This window comes from Lepidochelys olivacea, assembly GCF_965140295.1.
Source record: "Lepidochelys olivacea isolate rLepOli2 genome assembly, chromosome: 11".
NCBI lineage: Eukaryota > Metazoa > Chordata > Testudines > Cheloniidae > Lepidochelys > Lepidochelys olivacea.
Window position 1 is genome coordinate 13,109,537 of NC_140421.1, and position 24,633 is coordinate 13,134,169.

General features: G+C 45.1%; 1 protein-coding gene and 1 long non-coding RNA gene across 3 annotated transcripts in view; one reads left to right on the forward strand and one right to left on the reverse strand.

The window, feature by feature from the left end:
• The window catches only part of SLC12A8 (solute carrier family 12 member 8), a 93,356-nt gene extending 80,913 nt beyond the window's left edge, over window positions 1–12,443 (reverse strand). The window contains exons 1-3 of one of the 2 annotated variants that reach the window (XM_084643051.1): window positions 12,315–12,443; window positions 5,925–6,153; window positions 1,184–1,330 (exon numbers count right to left, since the gene is read on the reverse strand). In XM_084643051.1, the coding sequence (XP_084499177.1) occupies window positions 1,184–1,330; window positions 5,925–6,044 (267 nt within the window). In that variant the 5' untranslated portion in view covers window positions 6,045–6,153; window positions 12,315–12,443. Of the gene's footprint in view, window positions 1–1,183; window positions 1,331–5,924; window positions 6,154–11,649; window positions 11,730–12,314 lie in introns of those variants that run through there. The other variant, XM_084643052.1, reaches the window with a different exon arrangement.
• The window catches only part of LOC311528257, a 33,959-nt gene continuing 21,267 nt past the window's right edge, over window positions 11,942–24,633 (forward strand). The window contains exon 1 of the long non-coding RNA XR_014713555.1: window positions 11,942–12,055. This is a non-coding gene — a long non-coding RNA (uncharacterized lncRNA). The remainder of the gene's footprint in view (window positions 12,056–24,633) is intronic.

Consider the following 24,633-nt stretch of genomic DNA (forward strand, 5'->3'; position numbering starts at 1 on the left):
AGGCCTGGACCCTTTTGGTCATTGTAGACCCCAGGGCAATTCTCACAAGAGTATTGTTCCCAACAGCCAATGTGGGAACTACACTGGGCCTAGCCAGGGCTGGGAACCTCAGTACCCGTTGAACCAATATGCCAAATTTAGATTATATAATCAGGAAATGAGTTAAAGTAGTTATGCAAGGGAACTGAAGGCACTCAGAACCTGGCAGGACTGGGTTCAATGTGCATGGGTTCAACGTTTCCCCTGCAGATTCAATTGGATACGGTCATATCTACACTTCCTGCTATAAACCCTTGTGAAGTAATGCTATGTGCCTTTGAACAACTGCTTCATTTCCTCCCAGTAGTGGCAACAGGATTCATCGATATCTCCTTATTATGGGCCTGAGTCACCTCTCAGACTGCGTATCTTCGTTGATATTGTTCCAAATATACCCTGGTGCCATGGGAGATCAGAACCTGGCCCTGAATTTCTCTCCCTGTAAAAACACACAGATCCCTACCCTTTCAGAAGAAAGGAACTATATCAAATGCTAGATGTTAAAAGTTTCTTCTTGGACCTTTAAGAACAGCTGGGCTCATGACATTAAGTCCAGGCTTCAGCTCCAACAGTCCCTCAGGAAGCTTTGGTTTTCCTACATGGAAGCTGCAGGGACCAGCACAATTTTCTGAGCCAGGCTGGATCCTGAGCTGCAGTATCAGGCTACTCTTAAAGCCACAACACTGGGATATACGCTACCCTTGAGCCAAGCACAGGACTCTCCTGGATATCAAGGAGAACGTTGCACAATCCAGGGCCTTTTATTCAGAACAGCAGGATCTCCATTTAAAACTGCCATGTTAGAAATACGATTGTTTCAGTGCTGCTTGGAGGAGGACAGTGGAGGATGCGTAACCATGGCAATACATTTTACCTGGAAAGTTATATTTGGATACACCATTACACACGGACTTCCCTATAAATTGTCAGGTTTGATTGGCATTTGCAGAACAGCACATTACAGAGAAAACGGCCCCAGCCGCGATGTATTTTTAGACACAGTCATTTACATTTTCAGAAGAGCAAGAAGAAAAACCAAGAGCTTTAACTGATTCACGAAGCACAAAATCAAACGTAATTGTGGTGGGGGAGAGAATAACCTACCACTTAACCCATAATGTTACCCAGTTTGTCCTTCACTCACCACTAGCCATCCAGTCCTCAGAAAAAGAACCACTCCAAAAATGTTGATCATGCAAGAAGTAAAGACACCATCCCAGGTTCCAAAGAGCACTGGCTCCCAGACGAATAGCTGTATCTTCCACCAGGGTTTGGTCTGTGTTTGCGATACCTAGAGAAAAGTAAAACCTTCAGTTACCTCCATGCTGTCGTCTGGCTGATTGCAGAAGTAGCACAGTGGCCTGCCAAGACTCCTACAACAGGGTGCTCTGTGCATGGCTACTACAGCGTCCCTTTACCTGACATTATTATATAATATATAATTATTAATTAATAATTATTATTATATTACCCACAAAGAGCAGTATATCAACGGAAAGAGGAAACCCTGAGAGGTGGGACAGGACCATGAGGGTCCACAGACCCCAGCAATGCCATGAAACTATTGCAGGCTCCACAACGTGGATGCAGAAAGCACCACTATTAGGTTCTTAATCTGCTTTCTCTGTCACATAGAACTCAGTCAAACAAGTAACACCACACTGAAGCATAAAAAAAAACAGTCTCTACTGTACAGAAGGCAGGGCCACAACATCTCAATCGATCTGGCACAGGACGCTAGATGTAAAAGCTATACAGTCAGTTTTTTATCAGGCACAAAAAGATACATTACAGGAGATGCCAAATCAGCAGGTTCCCCATTAATGGAGTCATAGTGGAGTGTACTTGGGCTCTCCTCAGGTTCCCACCCCTCAGCTGTTCTTTTTAGGTGACAAATCTGAGGAACTAGCCCAGACTGAGGTATCAATAGAGGCGGTTTCAGAACAAATTGATAGATTAAATAGTAATAAGTCACCAGGACCAGATGGCATAGGCTCAAGAGTTCCAAAGGAATTCAAGTATGAAATTGCAGAGCTACTCACTGTGGTATGTAAACTAATGCTTAAATCAGTCTCTATACCAGAAGACTGACAGATAATGTGATGCCAATTTTTTTTTAAAAGGCTCCAGAGGAGATACTGGCAACTGCAAGCCAGTAAGCCTAACTTGAGGCAAATTGGTTGAAACTATAGCAAAGAACAGAATTATCAGATACACAGATGAACATGATATGTTGGGGAAGACTCAACACAGGCACAGGACCACGACCAAGTAAAGGGAAATCGTGCCTCACTGATCTATTAGAATACTCTGAGGATTTCAACACACACCTGAAGAATGGTGATCCAGTGCATACAGTGCACTTGGTCTTTCAGAAAGCCTTAGACAAAGTCCTCACCAAAGGCTCTTAGGCAAAGTAAGGAGTCATGGGATAAGAGGGAAGGTCCTCTCATGGATCAGTAGCTGGGTAAAAGGCAGGAAACAAAGGGTAGGAATAAATGGTCAGTTTTCACAGTGGAGAGTGGAAATAGCAGGGTCACTCAAGGATCTGTACTGGGACCAGCGCTGTTCAACATATTCATAAATATTCTGAAAAAGGGCATAAAATGGGGAGGTGGCAAGGTTTTCAGATGATACAAAATTCTCAAGATAGTTGAGTCCAAAGATAGTTGAGTCCAAAACAGACTGTGAAGTTACAAACGGATCTCACAAAACTGGGTGACTGGGGAACAAATTGCCGATGAAATTCAGCATTGATAAGAGCAAAGTAATGCATATTGGAAAACAATCCCAACTATACATACAAAATGATGGGGTCAAAATTAGCTGTTACCACTAAAGAGGTCATTGTGGGCAGTTCTCTGAAAACATCTGAACAACAGAAAATAATGCCACTATATAAATTCCTGGTACACCAATAACTTGAATTCTACATGCAGTTCTGCCCCATCTCAAAAATACACATTAGCATTGGAAAAAAGTACAGAGAAGGGCAACAAAAGTGATAAGGCGTATGGAGCAGCCTCCATACGAGGAGAGATTAAAAAGACTAGGTGTGCCCATTTTAGAAAAGAGACAAGAGGGGATATGATAGAGGGCTATAAAATCATGACTGGTGTGGAGAAAGTGAATAAGAAAGTGTTATTTACCTTTTCACATAACACAAGAACCAGGGGTCACCAATGAAATTAATAGGCTGCAGGTTTAAAACAAACAAAAGGCAGTATTTCTTCACACAACGCACAGTCAACCTGTGGAACTCATTGCCAGGGCACTTTATAACTGGGTTCAAAAATATAGAAGTATAACTGGGTTCAAAAAAAGAATTAGATAAGTTCATGGAGGATAGGTCCATCAATGGCTATTAGTCAGGGCTGCAACTCCATGCTCTTGGTGTTCCTAACTCTCCAACTGCTAGAAGCTGGGAGTGAATGACAGGGGATGGATCACTCAATAACTTCCCTGTTCTGTTCATTCCGTCTGAAGCATCTGGCACCAGCCACCCCCAGAAGACAGGATAGTGGGCTAGATGGACCATTGTTGTGCCGCAGTTTGGCCATTCTTATGTGCTCATGACTAAAGGCTGGGAAGTGCTCTGGGTTGACACATCCTGCTTCAGCAAAGGACATGTCCACCACCTTGGAACACTTCTGCTACAGCATATGCAGTTTACATGGTGAGGAGCTGGAGGGTGGGTGGGTGGGGAAGGAATGTAATGCCTGGGCAGAATATGGAGTGATGCTAATTCAGCTTCTGCATAGTTAAGTGTGGCTCTCCTCTGACAAGTGCCTCTATAGAAAAGGCATCAGAGGGTTCCATGATTATTTTCTTCCAGTGACTATCCAATGTTTCCTGTTTACAAGTTCAAAGATGTTTTTTCTAACGGCCAGCCCTGCAAACTCAGCCTGGGTTTCTGAAAGACAAGGTGGGGTCTTTCTTTCTCATGGTTCAGCACCAGTACTAAAGGTTCCCCAAGCCAAATTAACCCTTCGGTGACACCTATGCAGCCCCAACATTTTCGCTGGATTTGCATACACGTAAGTGGTGGGAACTTAGTAAGCAATTCTGCTGAAGCTTCACAAGAAGAAAAAGAATCCAGCTCACTCACAGTCATAGAGTTTAAGGCCAGAGGGGACCACCAGATCATCTAGTCTGACCTCCTGTATACCACAGGCCACCACCAGCAGCCAGCGCCCGCACACTAAACCCAACAACCAAAATTAGACTGAAGTATTACAGCCCACAGGAGACTAGACTATTATGTGACATCGGCAGAGAATAGGAGGGATAGGGTGCACCAGTGCTCAAGGCCCCCACAATGGCAGGGAATCTACTCTCTCTGCGTTGGCCCTGCAGAGCTAACAGTACAAACTTGTTTTCTGTCATTACTGTAAGCAGATACCTAGCTTAGGCTGTTATTTAAGTGAATGTTACTGGCTGGTTAGCTCTCTTGACAAATAAGGGCACTTATTTGGGCGCCTAAATGTGCACTTAGAAGCCTAACATTAGGTTTTGGAAACCTCAGCCAAGGCCCGTACAGTCATAATGGAAGACTAGTATTAAGCATGGGTTTGCTTCCTGGCATGCTGTATCTTCAGGCATATACAGCATAACCACTATCAGCTCCATGATATAGACTCATGCTGAACTGCAGATAACAGAATAACTTTAACACTAAAATGTTCATTTTTAACAGTTTCAGGTGTGTAAAATGCTTTAACCCACTCTCAAGTACAATACACAGCATTCCAGGGTACAGAGTAACTGGGTCCTACATAGGAAAGCCATCAAGTGAGCAAATTTATCTGGATTTTTTTTTTTTTTACAGGAATGGGAAATAAACAACATTTAAAAGATTTTACTAATGATTCTGTTATTGCTATTTGTTGGTGATTCGGTAAGTGGTGCTGTTCTCTCTGACATGGTTACAGAACCAGGCCCCCCGTATGACGGCAAGGGTTCCTACATCATTAGAGATGCGGTCTTTCAGATGAGATGCAAAACTAAAGTCTCGACAACATGCAATCATCAAGGCACTTTTCTGTGTGAGCTAGTTAACCCCGGCATCCTAGCCAAATTCTCAGTCAGGTACCTCAGTTGTCCAAGCTGTTTCAACGAGACTCAGTTCATCCTCCTTCAAATTATGGACCATCATGGGTGGTGGTAGAATCTTTTAAAAAAAAATGGCCTACAGGCAACCAGACAGCAGCAATTTTCCAAATGTTACCAGAGCTGCCCTCGGAAAGAGCCGTCTGAGACGGATTCCCCAAGGAAGGGTTCTGTGCTGTACTGTGAACCATTCACCACACACAGTTGTGCTCTAAGCAGAAGTTTGCAGTGGCTCTGTTGCATGGCCTCAGAGGCAGGGAGTAGGGCCCCGGTCCATTCCTTCAGCTTTTTAAAACAAAAAACACAAAACCATCCCCTTTTGGTACCAGCATGACTAGAATCTCATAGCGGACAAAGCCAAGAGTTAGAGTTTGGGGAAGGTGACTATACCCTATACCGCTCTCTGGGAAAGACAGGCCCTTCCTTGCCTGACATCCAGACAAGATGTTCATCCAAGGAGTTTCATAGAGTTTTCTTGGACCAGATGCTGCAGAGGCTACTTTTGACTGGAGGACACGTAAGACTTTGAGAAAGGGTGACCATCATGCAACTCTGATGGATCTCACTAGTGTAATAAGGTATCCATCATGTTCAAGGCCTAAGAAGGAATGAAAACCTTTCTTACTGGAACACATGTGATTTTGTCATAACCTGATTAATTGCAGATATTTGTTATGTCAGTCTGTTCACCTGCCAGTTCACGATGACATCACAAAGGGCTGAAGATGGAACACAAGAGATCAGTGGCTTGGGGAGAAGGGGCCTTTTCAACATACCTGTTGTGCTTCCTCATGGAACAGCTCTTGCACATGCGTGTCACTTCTCAGGCCAGCGGCGCTATTCAGCACAAACATTTTATCTTTTATGTTAGAGCTGTATATCCAACGTGCAGTCATAATGCCAATCACAAGTCTGGGGGGCAGAGTAGGTGGTCAGCTATTCTCCCCAGACAAATTCCTGTAACACTGGGATCTCCACAGACGAGGATTCATGGTTTTGTTACTCCTAGTCAGAAGGGATGGGGAAGAAAAAGAAAGACCAACCTACTGTAATTTTCTAATTCTGCAGAAGACAAAGAAGCCCAAATCTGCCATTTAAGCAGCACCATCCTTTCAAACCATACCCTTATAACGACACCAGCATGTGAAATATAGGAGCTGCCTCTAATAAGGCATCTTGATAGAGCATGTTTAGTATGAAGACAAGAAAACAAATTCCTGACCCTGGGGAAAAATTAATGGACCCACTGGCAGCCAAGCTCCCCTCACCCTCCATCCCACCTCCTCCTTCTCCCCGGAACGCGCCACGTCCCTGCTCCTCCGCCTACCTCCCAGCACTACCCGCCTGGCCGCTGCCAAACAGCTGTTTGGCAGCATCCGCACGCTCCAGGAGGGACGGGGGAGAAGCGGGGATGCGGTGCGCTCAGGGGAGGAGGCGGGGAAGAGGCAGGGCCGGGGCAGGGATTTGGGGAAGGAGTTGGAATAGGGGCAGGCAGGGGGCAGAGTTGGGGCAGGGAGTTTGGGGAAGGGGTTGTAATGGTGGAGGGACAGGGGTGGGAAGGAGTGGGTCAGGAGTGGGGCCTCTTGGAAGGGGTTGAGTGGGGGTGGGGCCAGGCAAAGAGCAGGGGTCGAGCACCCAGGGGAAAGAGGGGAAGTTGGTGCCTATGATTTGTACCATACCTCAAGGCAAGTTATGCCAGGCGTGTCACAGAACAGATAGCTTGACAGGTCCCTGCCCCAAACAGCTTACAATCAAAACAGAAGTGTGCACTAACAGATGAGAGTTAGGAGCAGAGGATGGGAAGGGACTACCTGGGTCATCGAGTCCAGTCCCTGGCTATCACAGGCAACCCTGTCATATAATCCCATTCAGAAACATATCAAGCTCCATCTTAAAACTAGTTAGTGTTCTTACCCACACTACTTCAACTGGCAAACTATTCCAGAACCTCACTCCTCTGATGCTTAGAAATCTAATTTCCAACCTAAATTTATTCATGATCAGTTTATACCCATTCATTCTTGTGCAACATTGTCCTTTATCTTAGATAGCTCTTCCCTTTCCCCAGTGTTTATCCCCTGATGTATTTATAGAGACCAATCTCAGCTGGGGCAAAGGACTTAACAACAGCATAAGGATTGAACGATGATGTTTAGCGTATATTCTGATAGTTATTAAATTTGACAATGGGAACTTTTTTGTTCCTTTGGGTTTCTAACATCACTATTAATTACACTTCATGGTAATGGGACTTAACAAATACACACACAAAGAATCAATCATCATTATAAAATCCATGTTTACTTATTTGTATTTGAGTAGTGCCTAGAGACCCCAACTGAGATCGGCAATCCACTGCGCTAGGCGCTGTACAAACACATAGGGAGAGACAGTTTCTGTCCCCAGGAACATACAGTCTAAACAGAGAAAGGACGATTATTGTCCTCAGCTTGCAGGAACAGTGGGACAGAGAAATTAAGGGAATTGCCCAAGGTCACATACAACATCGGGAGGCGAGCTGGGACTTAAATCCAGATCGCTCATGTCCCGGCCCCACAAGGGCCTTACCCACAAGACCATCCTTCCTTAACCAGCCTTCCTTTCTAATTCTGCCTTTGCCTTAAAACATAACATTGCGAGCACACTAGTATAGAAACGACGTCTGTGTTCCCCAGTAGTTGCACTGATGATCCTCCTTTGTAGCATTTCTGCTGTGCCTGGTACATTGGACAGCACAGGAGGTGTTTCTTTACCCTGTGCATTTGTCCTCTTAAGCAGCAGTGAAGCAGTTAAGAGTTCATTGATTCCCTGCTGCTCATTCCCTGCTGCTCATTCCCTGCTTTGAAGCAAAAAAGAAAGAAAAAAAGATCCTTGACAATATCACAATCGGCTGCTGTTTTAGGGCGGTTGGGGCTTCAAGCAGGGAAGCAGCAGCAGGAGCAGATGAACCCTTAAGTTACAAAGATTGTGTTTTTATGCAAATAGCCCCAATGATGAAACTAGAGGGAGGAGAATACAGGACATGCAGGCTTTTAGATAAAATATTTTTCAAAGCGTTCCACAAGGCATCAGACTGCTCTTTAATGGGAAGAGATTTTATTTAGTAAAGGTTCCACTGTGATCACCAAAATTCATTTAATTTATGGAAGATACACCTGGAAGTAAAAATTGAGCATCGCTGTCTTTGTTCATTTTACGGTGTTCATTTCTAAGACCCATGCGCTTGTTGGACACACATAGATAAAGCATTCCTAGCAGCAAAAGTACATTTGCAAGAGTACATTTTCAGCAAGTTTGGAATATCAAGAAGTAATCATTCATTTACCATATCTTCCACAGGCAAATGTAAAGATCTTTTACATAGTAAGGCCCCAGTCATGAAATTTATCACTTGCAGGTGAACTGTGATATAGGTTTCAGGACTGGGGTGCAACCTTGCCAGGATATTTTGCCCTCCTACTTTTTAAATCCTCCAACAGACTTGCTTCCTTCTTCTAGTCACTCTGGTCTCTGCAAATCCCTGCTCTCTTTTCTACTCCCCAATCCCTCTGCTTGTCTATTACTAACTTCTCTCGCTCCCTGCACACAGTCTCACCCCTGTTGGTCTGAGTGCTTTCTCCTCTGCAACTACTGCTGTATTCAACAGCCTCTCTAATTTTTCTCCCTTTCCTATAACTTAATTCTACAATGATTTGTACACATACATAAATAACAAATATTTGCATTTATTTAGCATTGCAAAGCAATTTGGGATACTGTTTTATGTAGGACACTGTGCAAGATACATTAATGAAAGGAAAATAAATATTTTGCTCTGATTTTGCAAAGACTTACACACGCTTAACTTTGTACAATGTGAGTCATCCCACTGAAGTCGACAGAATTTCTTACAGTATGTAAGATAAATAAACACACTTCTTTGCGAGATCAGGGTCTGAGATTGTAGTCTTTGGGGCAGGGACCTTCTTCTTGTTATGTGTGTGTATATAGGTGCCTAGCTCAATAATACCACCACAAAATATCCACCTAGGTTAGAACATAAGAATGGCAATACTGGTTCAGACCAATGGTCTATCTACCCCAGTATCCTGTCTTCCAGCAGTGGCCAATGCCAGATGCTTCAAAGAGAATGAATAGGACAATCATCAAGTGACCCATCTCCTGTCATTTAGTCTCAGTATCTGGCAGCCAGAGGCTTTGAGACACCCAGAGCATGGGGCTGCATCCCTGACCATTTTAACTAATAGCCACTGATTGATAAATTCTTGGACAATAGATCTAATTCTTTTTTTAATCTAGTTATAGTTTTGACCTTCACAACATCCTCTGGCAATGAGTTCCACAGGTTGACTGCATACTGTGTGAAGAAATACTTCTTTTTGTTTCTTTTAAACCTGCTGCCTATTAATTTCATTGGGTGACCCCTGGTTCTATCTAGCATTTGCCACACCATGGCTGAAGCATGTTAGGCTACATACACCATTCAAAAATTAGTCAGCTAGAATAATAATTCCTTTCCCCAAATATAAAATTAGGGCCTAATTCAAATCTTGATTGATAGTCACTTCCCCAGCACTAAATAAATCAGTGAAATGTAACCAATGACCACGTATCTGTTTCCCCATGGCTTTCATGGCTAAGAGCAAAACAAGAGCTTTTGGGGAAATATGTCCATTGCAATTTTAAGGAAAAATAATTATGTAGGATTGATTTTTTGTTTGCTTTTATGGTGATAAGTAATTTGGAAGTGGAGATACTTTCATATTTAATTATAAAGGCTTATTCTGGAAGATGAAAATTACAGGCTTTAGTGTGCATTCTGCAACTCAAACTGCCTTTGTACCTTTTCAAAGGTTTCAGAGTAGCAGCCGTGTTAGTCGGTATCCGCAAAAAGAAAAGGAGGACTGTGGCACCTTAGAGACTAACACATTTATTTGAGTCTCTATGGTGCCACAAGTCCTCCTTTTCTTTTTACCTTTTCAAACTAAGACTATTTCATTAATAGTCACATTAAAGAAGCTTCTCAGCCAAAATCACTACTCTAAGCTACTCAACAGATGGCTGATTTTAAAGAAAAGAGGTTAATATATTTCCAACCGCAATTGTGTGTGGTCCAATGACCTCTGAAGGGGCTCCCTTCCTGTTACAGGAGTTACTTTCAAGGCTTGTTTTGTGACAGGACCCAACAGCCTAGAGTACTTTGTTTTCAATAAATCCCCTAAACCCTCATCATGGTCAAGTTTTTAAAAACACTTAATTTTGGGGACACCAAGGAAAAATGAATTAAAGATAAATCAAATGGCAGTCAGCACAATAAACTTAAATAGCACACTCAGGAACGTGTGAATATATACAAATACAACAATGTTCTCCAGGTAATGTAATATCCAAGCTAATTTTGTCACTCTTCTATATTTTGAAAACAATAGTAACAGAGTATTACATATTAAGGACAAACCTTTACTCACTCTTGTAGTATATCAATTTTACAGCCTGACCTGTCTTACTTCTATTTAAAGTTGTTTATAAGGTCCCCACCACCTTAGGTAACTAAACACTGTTACACTTATGCTGTAAATGACCACCTATAATGACAAAACAAGAACAAATCCCACTGGAAGGATTTATATAATAAAATAAATCACAGAAGTAAATGACATTTGCCACCATTGCATTGTTCACTCTGGCTGTATGTCCTCTCTCTTTCTCTGACACCCTGTCTGTCCTATTATACCAGGGGTTCTCAAACTGGGGATCAGGACCACTCAGGGGGTTGCGAGGTTATTACATGGGGGGGTCGTGAGCTGCCAGCCTCCACCCCAAACCCCGCTTTGCCCCCAGCATTTATAATGGTGTTAAATATATAAAATAGTGTTTTTAATGTATAATGGGGGGGTTGCACTCAGAGGCTTGTTATGTGAAAGGGGTCACCAGTACAAAGGTTTCAGAACCACTGATTTAGACTATAAGGGCCTGTCTCTCACTCTGTTTATACAGAGGCCAGCACAACAGGTCTCATCTGCCCTTAGGCACTACTATCATGAATATTACGGTATAAATAAAACACTGAAGTGAACGAAAACATTCTTGATGAGAGAGCTCTCACCTCTTTGACAACCTACAGAAAATACAGCCACCCACCTCTTATCCCTAACTGTTCTTTTTATTGTTTTTGAATCACAAAAAAAAGATGTCCAAGGAAGCTCACAGACGGGACAGCTCTTCCTTCCACGATTTACCAGCATACAGACTAGATCTCGGTAGCCTCTTTGAAGAAAGAAAAGGAGGACTTGTGGCACCTTAGAGACTAACCAATTTATCTGAGCATGAGCTTTCCTGAGCTTCAGCTCACTTCATCGGATGCATTCAGTGGAAGTGAAAGCTCATGCTCCAATAAATTGGTTAGTCTCTAAGGTGCCACAAGTCCTCCTTGTCTCTTCGCGAATACAGACTCTGAAACCTGTCTTTGAAGAAAGTCGCTTAACCAGCCACAAACATCACCTTGCACCGCTCACAAGCCTGCTCGGGGGCCCTGAAGTGCACGTTCTCCGAAGCTGGGCTCGCCGGTCATTTCATCCCCGAGCCGTGCTGGGCAGGTGCGTGCGCCGGGCAGGTTGAGGTGGAACTTCCGAGCTGACGAGTCCTGGAAAGGAGCAGGAAGGAGGGCGAGCCCTGCCCACCTTCAAGCTGGGAGCCGCAGTTTCCTGGATCCGGGAGGCACCTGCAGCGCCCTGCCCCCGCCTTGATCTGCTTGTGAAGATCCTGCACCTGAGTCTCCCTTTCCTCTCCTGCCTGTCATTCTTGCCCCCCCCCGCCTGCTTTGCCCTCGGAGGGGGGCAGGTAGCAGCAGCCGGGCCCCTGGTTCTCTGCTCAGTCAGGGGCAGTTTCCGAGCAGCCCGTTTACAGGGTGAGTGAAAAGAAACCAGAAGTTGTTTGCCCTGGAAGCAGCAACCCCCTGCACGGCAGCCCCCGGTGCTCGCTCCGCGCCTGGGGTCCAGCCCACACCGCCCCGCCCCGCCCCGCCCCCAGCCCGTTAGCCGGCCCTGGGCTCACATACCCCCACGCAGCAGCGGCTGGCTCTGCTCACCTGGGCCCCCTGGCTGGGGCAGGGTTCACTCCCCGCTCCCCCTGACTCTGGCTGGGGGCCTCCCCCAGGCTCGCCTTACCCTGGGGTGGGGCTGCGCCTCCCCTCTGCCCCGGCCGGGCCGGGCGGTGCGTTCTGCGGCGATCCGGGACCGGGGAGGCGAGCCTCCAGCCAGCACTGCCCTGCCCGCGCTCTCCTGGGCCGGGCACTCAGTGCCACGTGGGCCTGGGCCTGGCCCTGCTGGGGCTGCGGCGGCGGGACGTGGGGGTGGCCTCTCCCCAGGCAGGGACGCTCCCTGCTCCTTTGCACGGGAGCCGGAGAGCGCAACCCTAGAGCCTCCTCTCGCCGTCCAGCCGCAGTCACCCTCCGTGCCCCCGACCACAGCTAAAGGCCAGCACCCCCTTCCCCAGCATGGGGCTGGTTGTTGCTCCCGTGCTGTGCTAGGCAGCCTAAAGGGGACACAGACAACAGGGCTTCCCCAAAGAGGTCACTTGCCTCCAGAAAGCAGGATGGGGGGCAACCCCAACAGCTGGATGGCCCTTATTATTGATTTAGACTTACACACATCCAGCTAACCCACCTCTAGCTACCAAATACGGCCCTGAACCTGCCACCACTTCCTGAGGTCCGCAGGCTCTCTGCCCTGACTCAGGGGAACAAGGGCTAGGGCTTTGTCTTTCTTAGTGCTGATATTGGCATTCCCAGACTGGAAATACTCCAGCTCTCGCTCACACCAGTAAATCCAAAGTAACTCCATTACAAGGGTGTTTGATTCAGAGCTGAGAGCAGAATTAGATCCCTAGGGGGCAAATCCTAGCCCCATTGCAGTGAATGGGAAAACTCCCACTAACCTCAGGAGGGCCGCAATTTCACCCATAGTGTGTGGAGTCTGGAGGTGGATGAGGCCTGTTTGGTATTTGGCCCCTCCCTAACCCTGTTTGTGCAGCATTGTGTCCTGCAATATATTTTCTATTAGTCCTAGTAAGAGACCACACTTGTTGGTTACATCCAAAGGGAGCAGCACACCTGTAACAGGAGCCTTGTATAATTTTGTCTGTTACAAATACATGCAGTCAGAAGGGAGGGAATGCGACAGGTTATATATGCAAACAGAGAATGAGTCCCATTATCTGAGATAATAGGCACAACATCCTGCTTGGCAAGCCTGTTCGTTTATTCTTTATTGACACTCAGGGAACATTATTTTTTTCCCCTTAAGGGCGGAGGACAATGAGGCACATAAACAGTCAAATAAGGATGCTAGGCAGCAGCATCCTGTGTTTCACGGAAAACATGAAACCGATCATCATTTCCTTATTTCTTATTCATAATGGAGGCTTTTGATTTATTTCAAAGTCCTAGGACTTTGTGAAAAGAAATTCTCACACACCCAAATTCAGCCTGATGGAGCACAGTGGGCATAAATGCCCACTGTGCTCCATCAGGCTGAACTTGGGTATGTGCATAAGGCAAGGGCATTTCATAATAGCTCTTCCTAAATAGCTCCCGCTGTGGCACACTAAGGGGTTGTCTATGCTGGAAATTTGCAAAGCAGATTAAAAAAAAGAAAAGGAGTACTTGTGGCACCTTAGAGACTAACACATTTATTTGAGCATAAGCTTTCGTGAGCTACAGCTCACTTTATCAGATTAAGGCACTCTTATTCTGGAATTCCCTTCTGTCCTATTCAGGTTCTGAGGTCCTGCCCATCATCAGTATCTGAGCACCTTCCCGTGGTGCATTAAGCAATGTGACTACACTTCTGTAGTCTGTTCTCTCATCCTCTCCCTCGGGGGACAAGTGTACGCTGTGGAATGCCGTATTTTGGTAGGGGTTTAGAATTTGTTATGTATTTATGCTGGAGAAGGCAAGGTCAAATAAATTTGCCTTGCACTTGGAGCAGAAGATGAAGTTTGATATGGTCCTCAGTTCCTAAGGCTTCATGCCACAGTCTCAGATCAACACCAGATAAAGTTCTGTCTCCCCCAGAGACGAGCTTTAACCTTTTTGTAGAGAGTTACATTGGGCCAAAGGCACTTAGTTGTTGCCCAGGATCTTCATCTCACACCTTTATTCAAACTTTAAGAAATCCTGCCCCCAAGCTCCTTGAAGACTGGGACTGAGACTTTGAACTGGAGTTGAAATTCTATGAGAAGCTAGTGCAGAGAGCAGAGGACAAATCTGATGCATTGGCAAAAGCGTGTGCTGCGGAGGGGGCACTCTGCAGAGTTCTGGATTAGGTGGAGTTTCCTAAGCGCTGAAGTTTTTGTCCCCACGTATATTGCATTGCAAGTAACGAAGGTTTGAATAACTGAGGCCAGATCTTCATCTGCCAGGATGGGACAGTCTTCTAGCCAACCACAGATGTTAAAGTATTACTCATGGATGCTGCTATGTGAGAGCTTAACATCAGTGAGGAATCCAATTGTAGGTGGGTATGTTTAATCAAAGGAGACTGAACCGTCACTGCAAACACAGACTCAGAGACATTACGAACATAAGGGACTCTTGCGATGGTCTAATCTGACCTCCTGCATGTTGCAGGCCACAGAACCTCAGTCATCCCTGTAATAGACCCCTATCCTCAGGCTGACTTACTGATGTCCCCAAATCTTAATTTAAAGTCTTCAAGTTACAGAGAATCCACCATTTACTCTAGTTCAAACCAGCATGTGACCTATGCCCCACACTGCAGAGGAAGAGGGAAAAAACCTAAGGGGTCTCTGTCAATTTGACCAGGGGGAAAATTCCTTCCAAACCCAAAATATTGCAATCAGTTAGACCCTGAGCAGGTGGGCAAGATCCGCCAGCCAGACACCTGGGAAAGAATTTTCTGCAGTCAACTCAGGGCCCTCTCCGTCCAGTGTTCCACCTCCAGGTGTTGGAGATGTTTCCTAATAGCAGTTGCAGATCAGCCATATGCCATTGTAGGCAATTTCATCATCACATCTCAATCATAAACTTACCAAGCTCAGTCTTGAAACAAATTAGGTTTTTTGCCCCCACTACTCACCTTAGAAGGCTATTCCAGAACTTCACTCCTTTGATGATTAGAACACTTCATGTAATTTCAAGCCTAAACTTATTGATGACCAGTTTATACCCATTTGTACTTGTGCAAACATTGGCCCTTAACTTAAATAACTCCTTTCCCTCTGTGGTGTTTATCCTTCTGATGTATTTATAGAGAGCAATCATCTCTGTCCACATCCTTCCTTTTGTTAAGCTAAATAAGCCAAGCTCCTTAAGTCTCCTCTCATAAGATAAAAGAAAAGGAGGACTTGTGGCACCTTAGAGACTAACCAATTTATTAGAGCATGAGCTTTCGTGAGCTACAGCTCACTTCCTCAGATGCATATCGTGGAAACTGCAGCAGGCTTTATATATACACAGAGAATATGAAACAATACCTATTCCCACCCCACTGTCCTGCTGGTAATAGCTTATCTAAAGTGATTTCCAGCACAAATCCAGGTTTTCTCACCCTCCACCCCCCCACACAAATTCACTCTCCTGCTGGTGATAGCCCATCCAAAGTGACAACTCTTTACACAATGTGCATGACAATCAAGCTGGGCTATTTCCTGCATAAATCCAGGTTCTCACATCCCCCCCACCCCCATACACACACAAACTCACTCTCCTGCTGGTAATAGCTCATCCAAACTGACCACTCTTCAAGTTAAAATCCAAGTTAAACCAGAACATGGGGGGGGGGGTAGGAAAAAACAAGAGGAAACAGGCTACCTTGCATAATGACTTAGCCACTCCAAGTCTCTATTTAAGCCTAAATTAATAGTATCCAATTTGCAAATGAATTCCAATTCAGCAGTTTCTCGCTGGAGTCTGGATTTGAAGTTTTTTTGTTTTAAGATAGCGACCTTCATGTCTGTGATCGCGTGACCAGAGAGATTGAAGTGTTCTCCGACTGGTTTATGAATGTTATAATTCTTGACATCTGATTTGTGTCCATTTATTCTTTTACGTAGAGACTGTCCAGTTTGACCAATGTACATGGCAGAGGGGCATTGCTGGCACATGATGGCATATATCACATTGGTGGATGTGCAGGTGAACGAGCCTCTGATAGTGTGGCTGATGTTATTAGGCCCTGTGATGGTGTCCCCTGAATAGATATGTGGGCACAGTTGGCAACGGGCTTTGTTGCAAGGATAAGTTCCTGGGTTAGTGGTTCTGTTGTGTGGTATGTGGTTGTTGGTGAGTATTTGCTTCAGGTTGCGGGGCTGTCTGTAGGCAAGGACTGGCCTGTCTCCCAAGATTTGTGAGAGTGTTGGGTCATCCTTTAGGATAGGTTGTAGATCCTTAATAATGCGTTGGAGGGGTTTCAGTTGGGGGCTGAAGGTGACGGCTAGTGGCGTTCTGTTATTTTCTTTGTTAGGCCTGTCCTGTAGTAGGTAACTTCTGGGAACTCTTCTGGCTCTATCAATCTGTTTCTTTACTTCTGCAGGTGGGTATTGTAGTTGTAAGAAAGCTTGACAGAGATCTTGTAGGTGTTTGTCTCTGTCTGAGGGGTTGGAGCAAATGCGGTTGTATCGCAGAGCTTGGCTGTAGATGATGGATCGTGTGGTGTGGTCAGGGTGAAAGCTGGAGGCATGCAGGTAGGAATAGCGGTCAGTAGGTTTCCGGTATAGGCTGGTGTTTATGTGACCATTGTTTATTAGCACTGTAGTGTCCAGGAAGTGGATCTCTTGTGTGGACTGGACTAGGCTGAGGTTGGTGGTGGGATGGAAATTGTTGAAATCATGGTGGAATTCCTCAAGGGCTTCTTTTCCATGGGTCCAGATGATGAAGATGTCATCAATATAGCGCAAGTAGAGTAGGGGCTTTAGGGGACGAGAGCTGAGGAAGCGTTGTTCTAAATCAGCCATAAAAATGTTGGCATACTGTGGGGCCATGCGGGTACCCATAGCAGTGCCGCTGATCTGAAGGTATACATTGTCCCCAAATGTGAAGTAGTTATGGGTAAGGACAAAGTCACAAAGTTCAGCCACCAGGTTAGCCGTGACATTATCGGGGATAGTGTTCTTGACGGCTTGTAGTCCATCTTTGTGTGGAATGTTGGTGTAGAGGGCTTCTACATCCATAGTGGCCAGGATGGTGTTATCAGGAAGATCACCGATGGATTGTAGTTTCCTCAGGAAGTCAGTGGTGTCTCGAAGGTAGCTGGGAGTGCTGGTAGCGTAGGGCCTGAGGAGGGAGTCTACATAGCCAGACAATCCTGCTGTCAGGGTGCCAATGCCTGAGATGATGGGGCGCCCAGGATTTCCAGGTTTATGGATCTTGGGTAGTAGATAGAATATCCCAGGTCGGGGTTCCAGGGGTGTGTCTGTGCGGATTTGATCTTGTGCTTTTTCAGGAAGTTTCTTGAGCAAATGCTGTAATTGCTTTTGGTAACTCTCAGTGGGATCAGAGGGTAATGGCTTGTAGAAACTCGTGTTGGAGAGCTGCCGAGCAGCCTCTTGTTCATATTCCGACCTATTCATGACGACAACAGCACCTCCTTTGTCAGCCTTTTTGATTATGATGTCAGAGTTGTTTCTGAGGCTGTGGATGGCATTGCGTTCCGCATGGCTGAGGTTATGGGGCAAGTGATGCTGCTTTTCCACAATTTCAGCCCGTGCACGTCGGCGGAAGCACTCTATGTAGAAGTCCAGTCTGCTGTTTCGACCTTCAGGAGGAGTCCACCTAGAATCCCTCTTTCTGTAGTGTTGGTAGGGAGACCTCTGTGGATTAGTATGCTGTTCAGAGGTATTTTGGAAATATTCCTTGAGTCGGAGACGTCGAAAATAGGATTCTAGGTCACCACAGAACTGTATCATGTTCGTGGGGGTGGAGGGGCAGAAGGAGAGGCCCCGAGATAGAACAGCTGCTTCTGCTGGGCTGAGAGTATAGTTGGATAGGTTAACAATATTGCTAGGTGGGTTGAGGGAACCATTGCTGTGGCCCCTTGTAGCATGTAGTAGTTTAGAAAATTTAGTTTTACTAAAACTAGACAAGCCATTTACAACGCACACTTTGCTTCTCTACAAAAGAAAAAGGACACTAAATTTTCTAGAATCCTATTTTCGACGTCTCCGACTCAAGGAATATTTCCAAAATACCTCTGAACAGCATACTAATCCACAGAGGTCTCCCTACCAACACTACAGAAAGAGGGATTCTAGGTGGACTCCTCCTGAAGGTCGAAACAGCAGACTGGACTTCTACATAGAGTGCTTCCGCCGACGTGCACGGGCTGAAATTGTGGAAAAGCAGCATCACTTGCCCCATAACCTCAGCCATGCGGAACGCAATGCCATCCACAGCCTCAGAAACAACTCTGACATCATAATCAAAAAGGCTGACAAAGGAGGTGCTGTTGTCGTCATGAATAGGTCGGAATATGAACAAGAGGCTGCTCGGCAGCTCTCCAACACAAGTTTCTACAAGCCATTACCCTCTGATCCCACTGAGAGTTACCAAAAGCAATTACAGCATTTGCTCAAGAAACTTCCTGAAAAAGCACAAGATCAAATCCGCACAGACACACCCCTGGAACCCCGACCTGGGATATTCTATCTACTACCCAAGATCCATAAACCTGGAAATCCTGGGCGCCCCATCATCTCAGGCATTGGCACCCTGACAGCAGGATTGTCTGGCTATGTAGACTCCCTCCTCAGGCCCTACGCTACCAGCACTCCCAGCTACCTTCGAGACACCACTGACTTCCTGAGGAAACTACAATCCATCGGTGATCTTCCTGATAACACCATCCTGGCCACCATGGATGTAGAAGCCCTCTACACCAACATTCCACACAAAGATGGACTACAAGCCGTCAAGAACACTATCCCCGATAATGTCACGGCTAACCTGGTGGCTGAACTTTGTGACTTTGTCCTTACCCATAACTACTTCACATTTGGGGACAATGTATACCTTCAGATCAGCGGCACTGCTATGGGTACCCGCATGGCCCCACAGTATGCCAACATTTTTATGGCTGATTTAGAACAACGCTTCCTCAGCTCTCGTCCCCTAAAGCCCCTACTCTACTTGCGCTATATTGATGACATCTTCATCATCTGGACCCATGGAAAAGAAGCCCTTGAGGAATTCCACCATGATTTCAACAATTTCCATCCCACCACCAACCTCAGCCTGGTCCAGTCCACACAAGAGATCCACTTCCTGGACACTACAGTGCTAATAAACAATGGTCACATAAACACCAGCCTATACCGGAAACCTACTGACCGCTATTCCTACCTGCATGCCTCCAGCTTTCACCCTGACCACACCACACGATCCATCATCTACAGCCAAGCTCTGCGATACAACCGCATTTGCTCCAACCCCTCAGACAGAGACAAACACCTACAAGATCTCTGTCAAGCTTTCTTACAACTACAATACCCACCTGCAGAAGTAAAGAAACAGATTGATAGAGCCAGAAGAGTTCCCAGAAGTTACCTACTACAGGACAGGCCTAACAAAGAAAATAACAGAACGCCACTAGCCGTCACCTTCAGCCCCCAACTGAAACCCCTCCAACGCATTATTAAGGATCTACAACCTATCCTAAAGGATGACCCAACACTCTCACAAATCTTGGGAGACAGGCCAGTCCTTGCCTACAGACAGCCCCGCAACCTGAAGCAAATACTCACCAACAACCACATACCACACAACAGAACCACTAACCCAGGAACTTATCCTTGCAACAAAGCCCGTTGCCAACTGTGCCCACATATCTATTCAGGGGACACCATCACAGGGCCTAATAACATCAGCCACACTATCAGAGGCTCGTTCACCTGCACATCCACCAATGTGATATATGCCATCATGTGCCAGCAATGCCCCTCTGCCATGTACATTGGTCAAACTGGACAGTCTCTACGTAAAAGAATAAATGGACACAAATCAGATGTCAAGAATTATAACATTCATAAACCAGTCGGAGAACACTTCAATCTCTCTGGTCACGCGATCACAGACATGAAGGTCGCTATCTTAAAACAAAAAAACTTCAAATCCAGACTCCAGCGAGAAACTGCTGAATTGGAATTCATTTGCAAATTGGATACTATTAATTTAGGCTTAAATAGAGACTTGGAGTGGCTAAGTCATTATGCAAGGTAGCCTGTTTCCTCTTGTTTTTTCCTACCCCCCCCCCCCCGATGTTCTGGTTTAACTTGGATTTTAACTTGAAGAGTGGTCAGTTTGGATGAGCTATTACCAGCAGGAGAGTGAGTTTGTGTGTGTATGGGGGTGGGGGGGATGTGAGAACCTGGATTTATGCAGGAAATAGCCCAGCTTGATTGTCATGCACATTGTGTAAAGAGTTGTCACTTTGGATGGGCTATCACCAGCAGGAGAGTGAATTTGTGTGGGGGGGTGGAGGGTGAGAAAACCTGGATTTGTGCTGGAAATCACTTTAGATAAGCTATTACCAGCAGGACAGTGGGGTGGGAATAGGTATTGTTTCATATTCTCTGTGTATATATAAAGCCTGCTGCAGTTTCCACGATATGCATCTGAGGAAGTGAGCTGTAGCTCACGAAAGCTCATGCTCTAATAAATTGGTTAGTCTCTAAGGTGCCACAAGTCCTCCTTTTCTTTTTGCGAGTACAGACTAACACGGCTGTTACTCTGAAACCTCTCATAAGATAGGTTCTCTATTTCTCTAACCATCCTAGTAGTTCTTTCGCTGCACCTATTCCAGCTTGCATTAATCTTTCTTAAACATGGGAGACTAGAATTGCACACAGTAGTGCAGATGAGGTCTCACCAGTGCTTGTATAATCGTAATAACACTTCCCTATCTCTACTGGAAATGCATCACCTGATGCATTCTAACAGGTTTCAGAGTAGCAGCCGTGTTAGTCTGTATCTCCAGAAAGAACAGGAGTCCTTGTGGCACCTTAAAGACTAACACATTTATTTGAACATAAGCTTTCGTGAGCTACAGCTCACTTCATCGGATGTATGCAGTGGAAAATACAGTAGGGGGGTTTTATATACACAGAGAACATGAAACAATGGATGTTATCATACACACTGTAACGAGAGTGATCAGGTAAGGTGAGCTATTACCAGCAGGAGAGGAAAAAAACCTTTTGTAGTGATAATCAAGGTGGGCCATTTCCAGCAGTTGACAAGAGCATGTAATTACACAAAGTAAAACTATCCCCATCCCATCCCCCCCCCCCCCCCCCCCGTTTCTCACACCTTCTTGTCAACTGCTGGAAATGGCCCAACTTGATCATCACTACAAAAGGTTTTTTTTCCCTCTCCTGCTGGTAATAGCTCACCTTACCGGATCACTCTCGTTACAGTGTGTATGGTAACACCCATTGTTTCATGTTCTCTGTGTATATAAAATCCCCCTACTGTATTTTCAATTGCATGCATCCGATGAAGTGAGCTGTAGCTCACGAAAGCTTATGCTCAAATAAATTTGTTAGTCTCTAAGGTGCCACAAGGACTCCACAAGTACTCCTGTTCTTGATGCATCCTAGGATTCCATTAGCCTTTTTATGGCCTGCATCACATTGGCTATTCATACTCATCCTGTGATCAACCAATAAACCCAGGTCTTTCTTCTCCTCTGTCACTTCCACCTTATACATCCCCAGTTTATAGCAAAAATTCTTGTTGTTAGCCCCTAAGTGCATGACCTTGCACTATTAAATTTCATTCCATTTCTATTACCCCCATTTTCTAGGTCATCCAAATCTTCTTGTATGATACTCTAATCCTCCTTCCTATTTGCAATACCTCCTAATTAGGTAAAGTCATTTTACTGCTAGTATTGCCTACCTGACTATTACAGTCAGTGATATTGGTATTATCTTTCCTCTTGTTGTCCATTCTCCTATTCTCTGTTGTTCCTTTTCCCATTGCTATCTCTTTTGCTTGATTTTCCTCCTGCTCAAAATTAGAATCAGGTGAGGAGATTACTGTCCAACTGTCTCCCCCACACTGCTAGCTTAAAGCTCTTTTAATTAGCTGTGCCAACTACCAACCCAGAAGTCTATTTTCCTCCCTACTCAGGTGGAGTCCATTCCGAGAAAACAATACTCTGTCCATGAATGCCTCCCAGTGGTTAACCATTCCAAAGCCCTCCTTTTAGTACCACCTCCTGGACCATCTATTGATCATCATACTCTTGTCTTGCCTTCCCTTTCCTCCTCTAGGGACAGATAGAATCCCACTGAAGATCATCTGAGCCTCCTTACTTCAAGTGGCTTCTCCAGCCTGGCGTAGTCTGGCTTGATAGCAAGAACCTATCAGTATCATTTATTCCCATTTGAAGGAAAATCAATGGACTCTTTCCTGCTCCCAGTAGATCCTTTTCAGTCTCAGGTCCACATCCTGTATCTTAGCTCTCAGCAGACAGCACACCCTTCTGTTCTGCAGATCAGCTCTGGTGACAGACCTGTCTGCTGTTCTTAGTAGGGAGTCCCCAATCATGTAGACCTGTCTCTTCCTGGTGCTGGTGCAATTATTCAGTCTTCCTTCCTTCTGTTCTTTCTGGCTGCAATCTTCTTGTCTTCTCTTCTCACTTGTAGTCTTCTGCAAATAATCCTCTATCCTCCTGGCTGTCTCCATTGTCTCTTCCCACATTGTTGTAGGACTAGCCACTCTTTTCTTCTTCCTTGCTCTTTAATCTGCCCACCAGCATTACTTCTGTCTTGCTCGGGTTTTGCTTCAACCAGTGGCTCATTATCCATGAGCTGATCTCATCCAGGCCCTGGGCAATCTTGTTAATGGTATGGTCGTACATGGTGAAGAATAGGTAGAGCTGTGTGTTATCTGCATATTGTTGATCCTTCAGTCCATGTTGTCTGACCAGTTCACCTAGTGGTTGCATGTAAATGTTGAAGAGGACTGGAGAATTGATCCTTGTGGGACTCCACAAATCCGGGGGTAAGTGGGGGAGGGGCAGTTTTCCCTTATTGTTTGTTGAGTGTGTTCCTTCAGGACACATTACCCTAGACTCCTGCCACTCTTTCAGGTGAGGCAGCATTATCTCATGGTAAATAATGCCAAATGCTGCAGAGAGGTCCAGGAGGATTTGAATGGATGTCTGCCCTTTATCCATTAACTGGAGGAGTTCATCCAGCAATGACACAAAAGCAGTTTCAGCTCCATGTCCTGGCCTGAACCTAGATTGTGCTGGGTCTAGAATATTATCTTAAATTAGGTGATCTTGTAGTTGGCCTTTGCTTACCTTCTCTATGAGCTTGCTCAGGAATGGGAGGTTTCACACTGGGCAGTAATTGACTAGAACCAATGTATCTAGGGTGGGTTTCTTTAGTGTTGGTCAGACTATTGAGTGTTTGAAGGAGGAAGGGATGATTCTGTCACTGAATAAAGTGTTGGCTACTTCAGTTGGGGAAATATTCTGGAATAGCTAAAGCATTTTAAAGTTGCACCCTACCTTATTTTGAAAATAACTTCCCCATGTAAACATCCTAAAATTGTTCTCTCAGAGACAGGAAGTGAACTGGGGTCAGAATGGTGCAATTAGGTGGAGCACAAACTCAAATGTGGTGGGTAGAAAGCTGCTCCCTGAAGGATAGGGAGGTCTAACTCAGACCTGCTGTCTAGAACAATAAATATGTATGAAAAACATCATCGACTTTTAAAAACCCACGTCCTGAGGATGTAAATCTCTAAAGATCTCTCCTTTCACCTGCCCACCCTTCCACCATCCTCCCTTCAAAGACCTATGTGTTCATTACAACTAGAAGAAAACAGATTCTCTAATCATAGAATATCAGAGTTGGAAGAGACCTCAGGAGATCATCTAGTCCAACCCCCTGCTCAAAGCAGGACCAATCCCCAATTTTTTTTTATTTTTATTTTTTGCCCCAGATCCCTAAATGGCCCCCTCAAGGATTGAACTCACAACCCTGGGTTTAGCCAATGCTCAAACCACTGAGCTATCCCTCCCTCCAGGTTTCACTTACACCAGTGCAAATCACCATTTAATTTTGTGATGTAAAATTGATGTAAACTAGAAAAATCAAGACAGCTGATTTTAGTGATTTGCGTTGGGATTCAGTGTGGATGGGGAGGAAGGTTTGTGTGCACAATTGTACTTTGAGCAAGAAGTTAAGGATAGGTTTTCAAAAGCGTTAAAAAATGACCTAAATATGCTCCTACTTAAGTCAATGGGAGTTTTACCATCATCTTCACTGGGAGCAGTTAGGTTAACACTGGGTATTTTTGAAAATCCCACCCTAGCATTTAAGTGCAACCATATGTGTTCCTGATGAGTGTTAAATTTCATTTACCTTTAAAAATGTTTAGCCCTTTAGTAAAAGGGTCCAGACTGATATGCCACAGTTATTTTTGTAAGTCTACTCAATAAATCATTCCCAAAT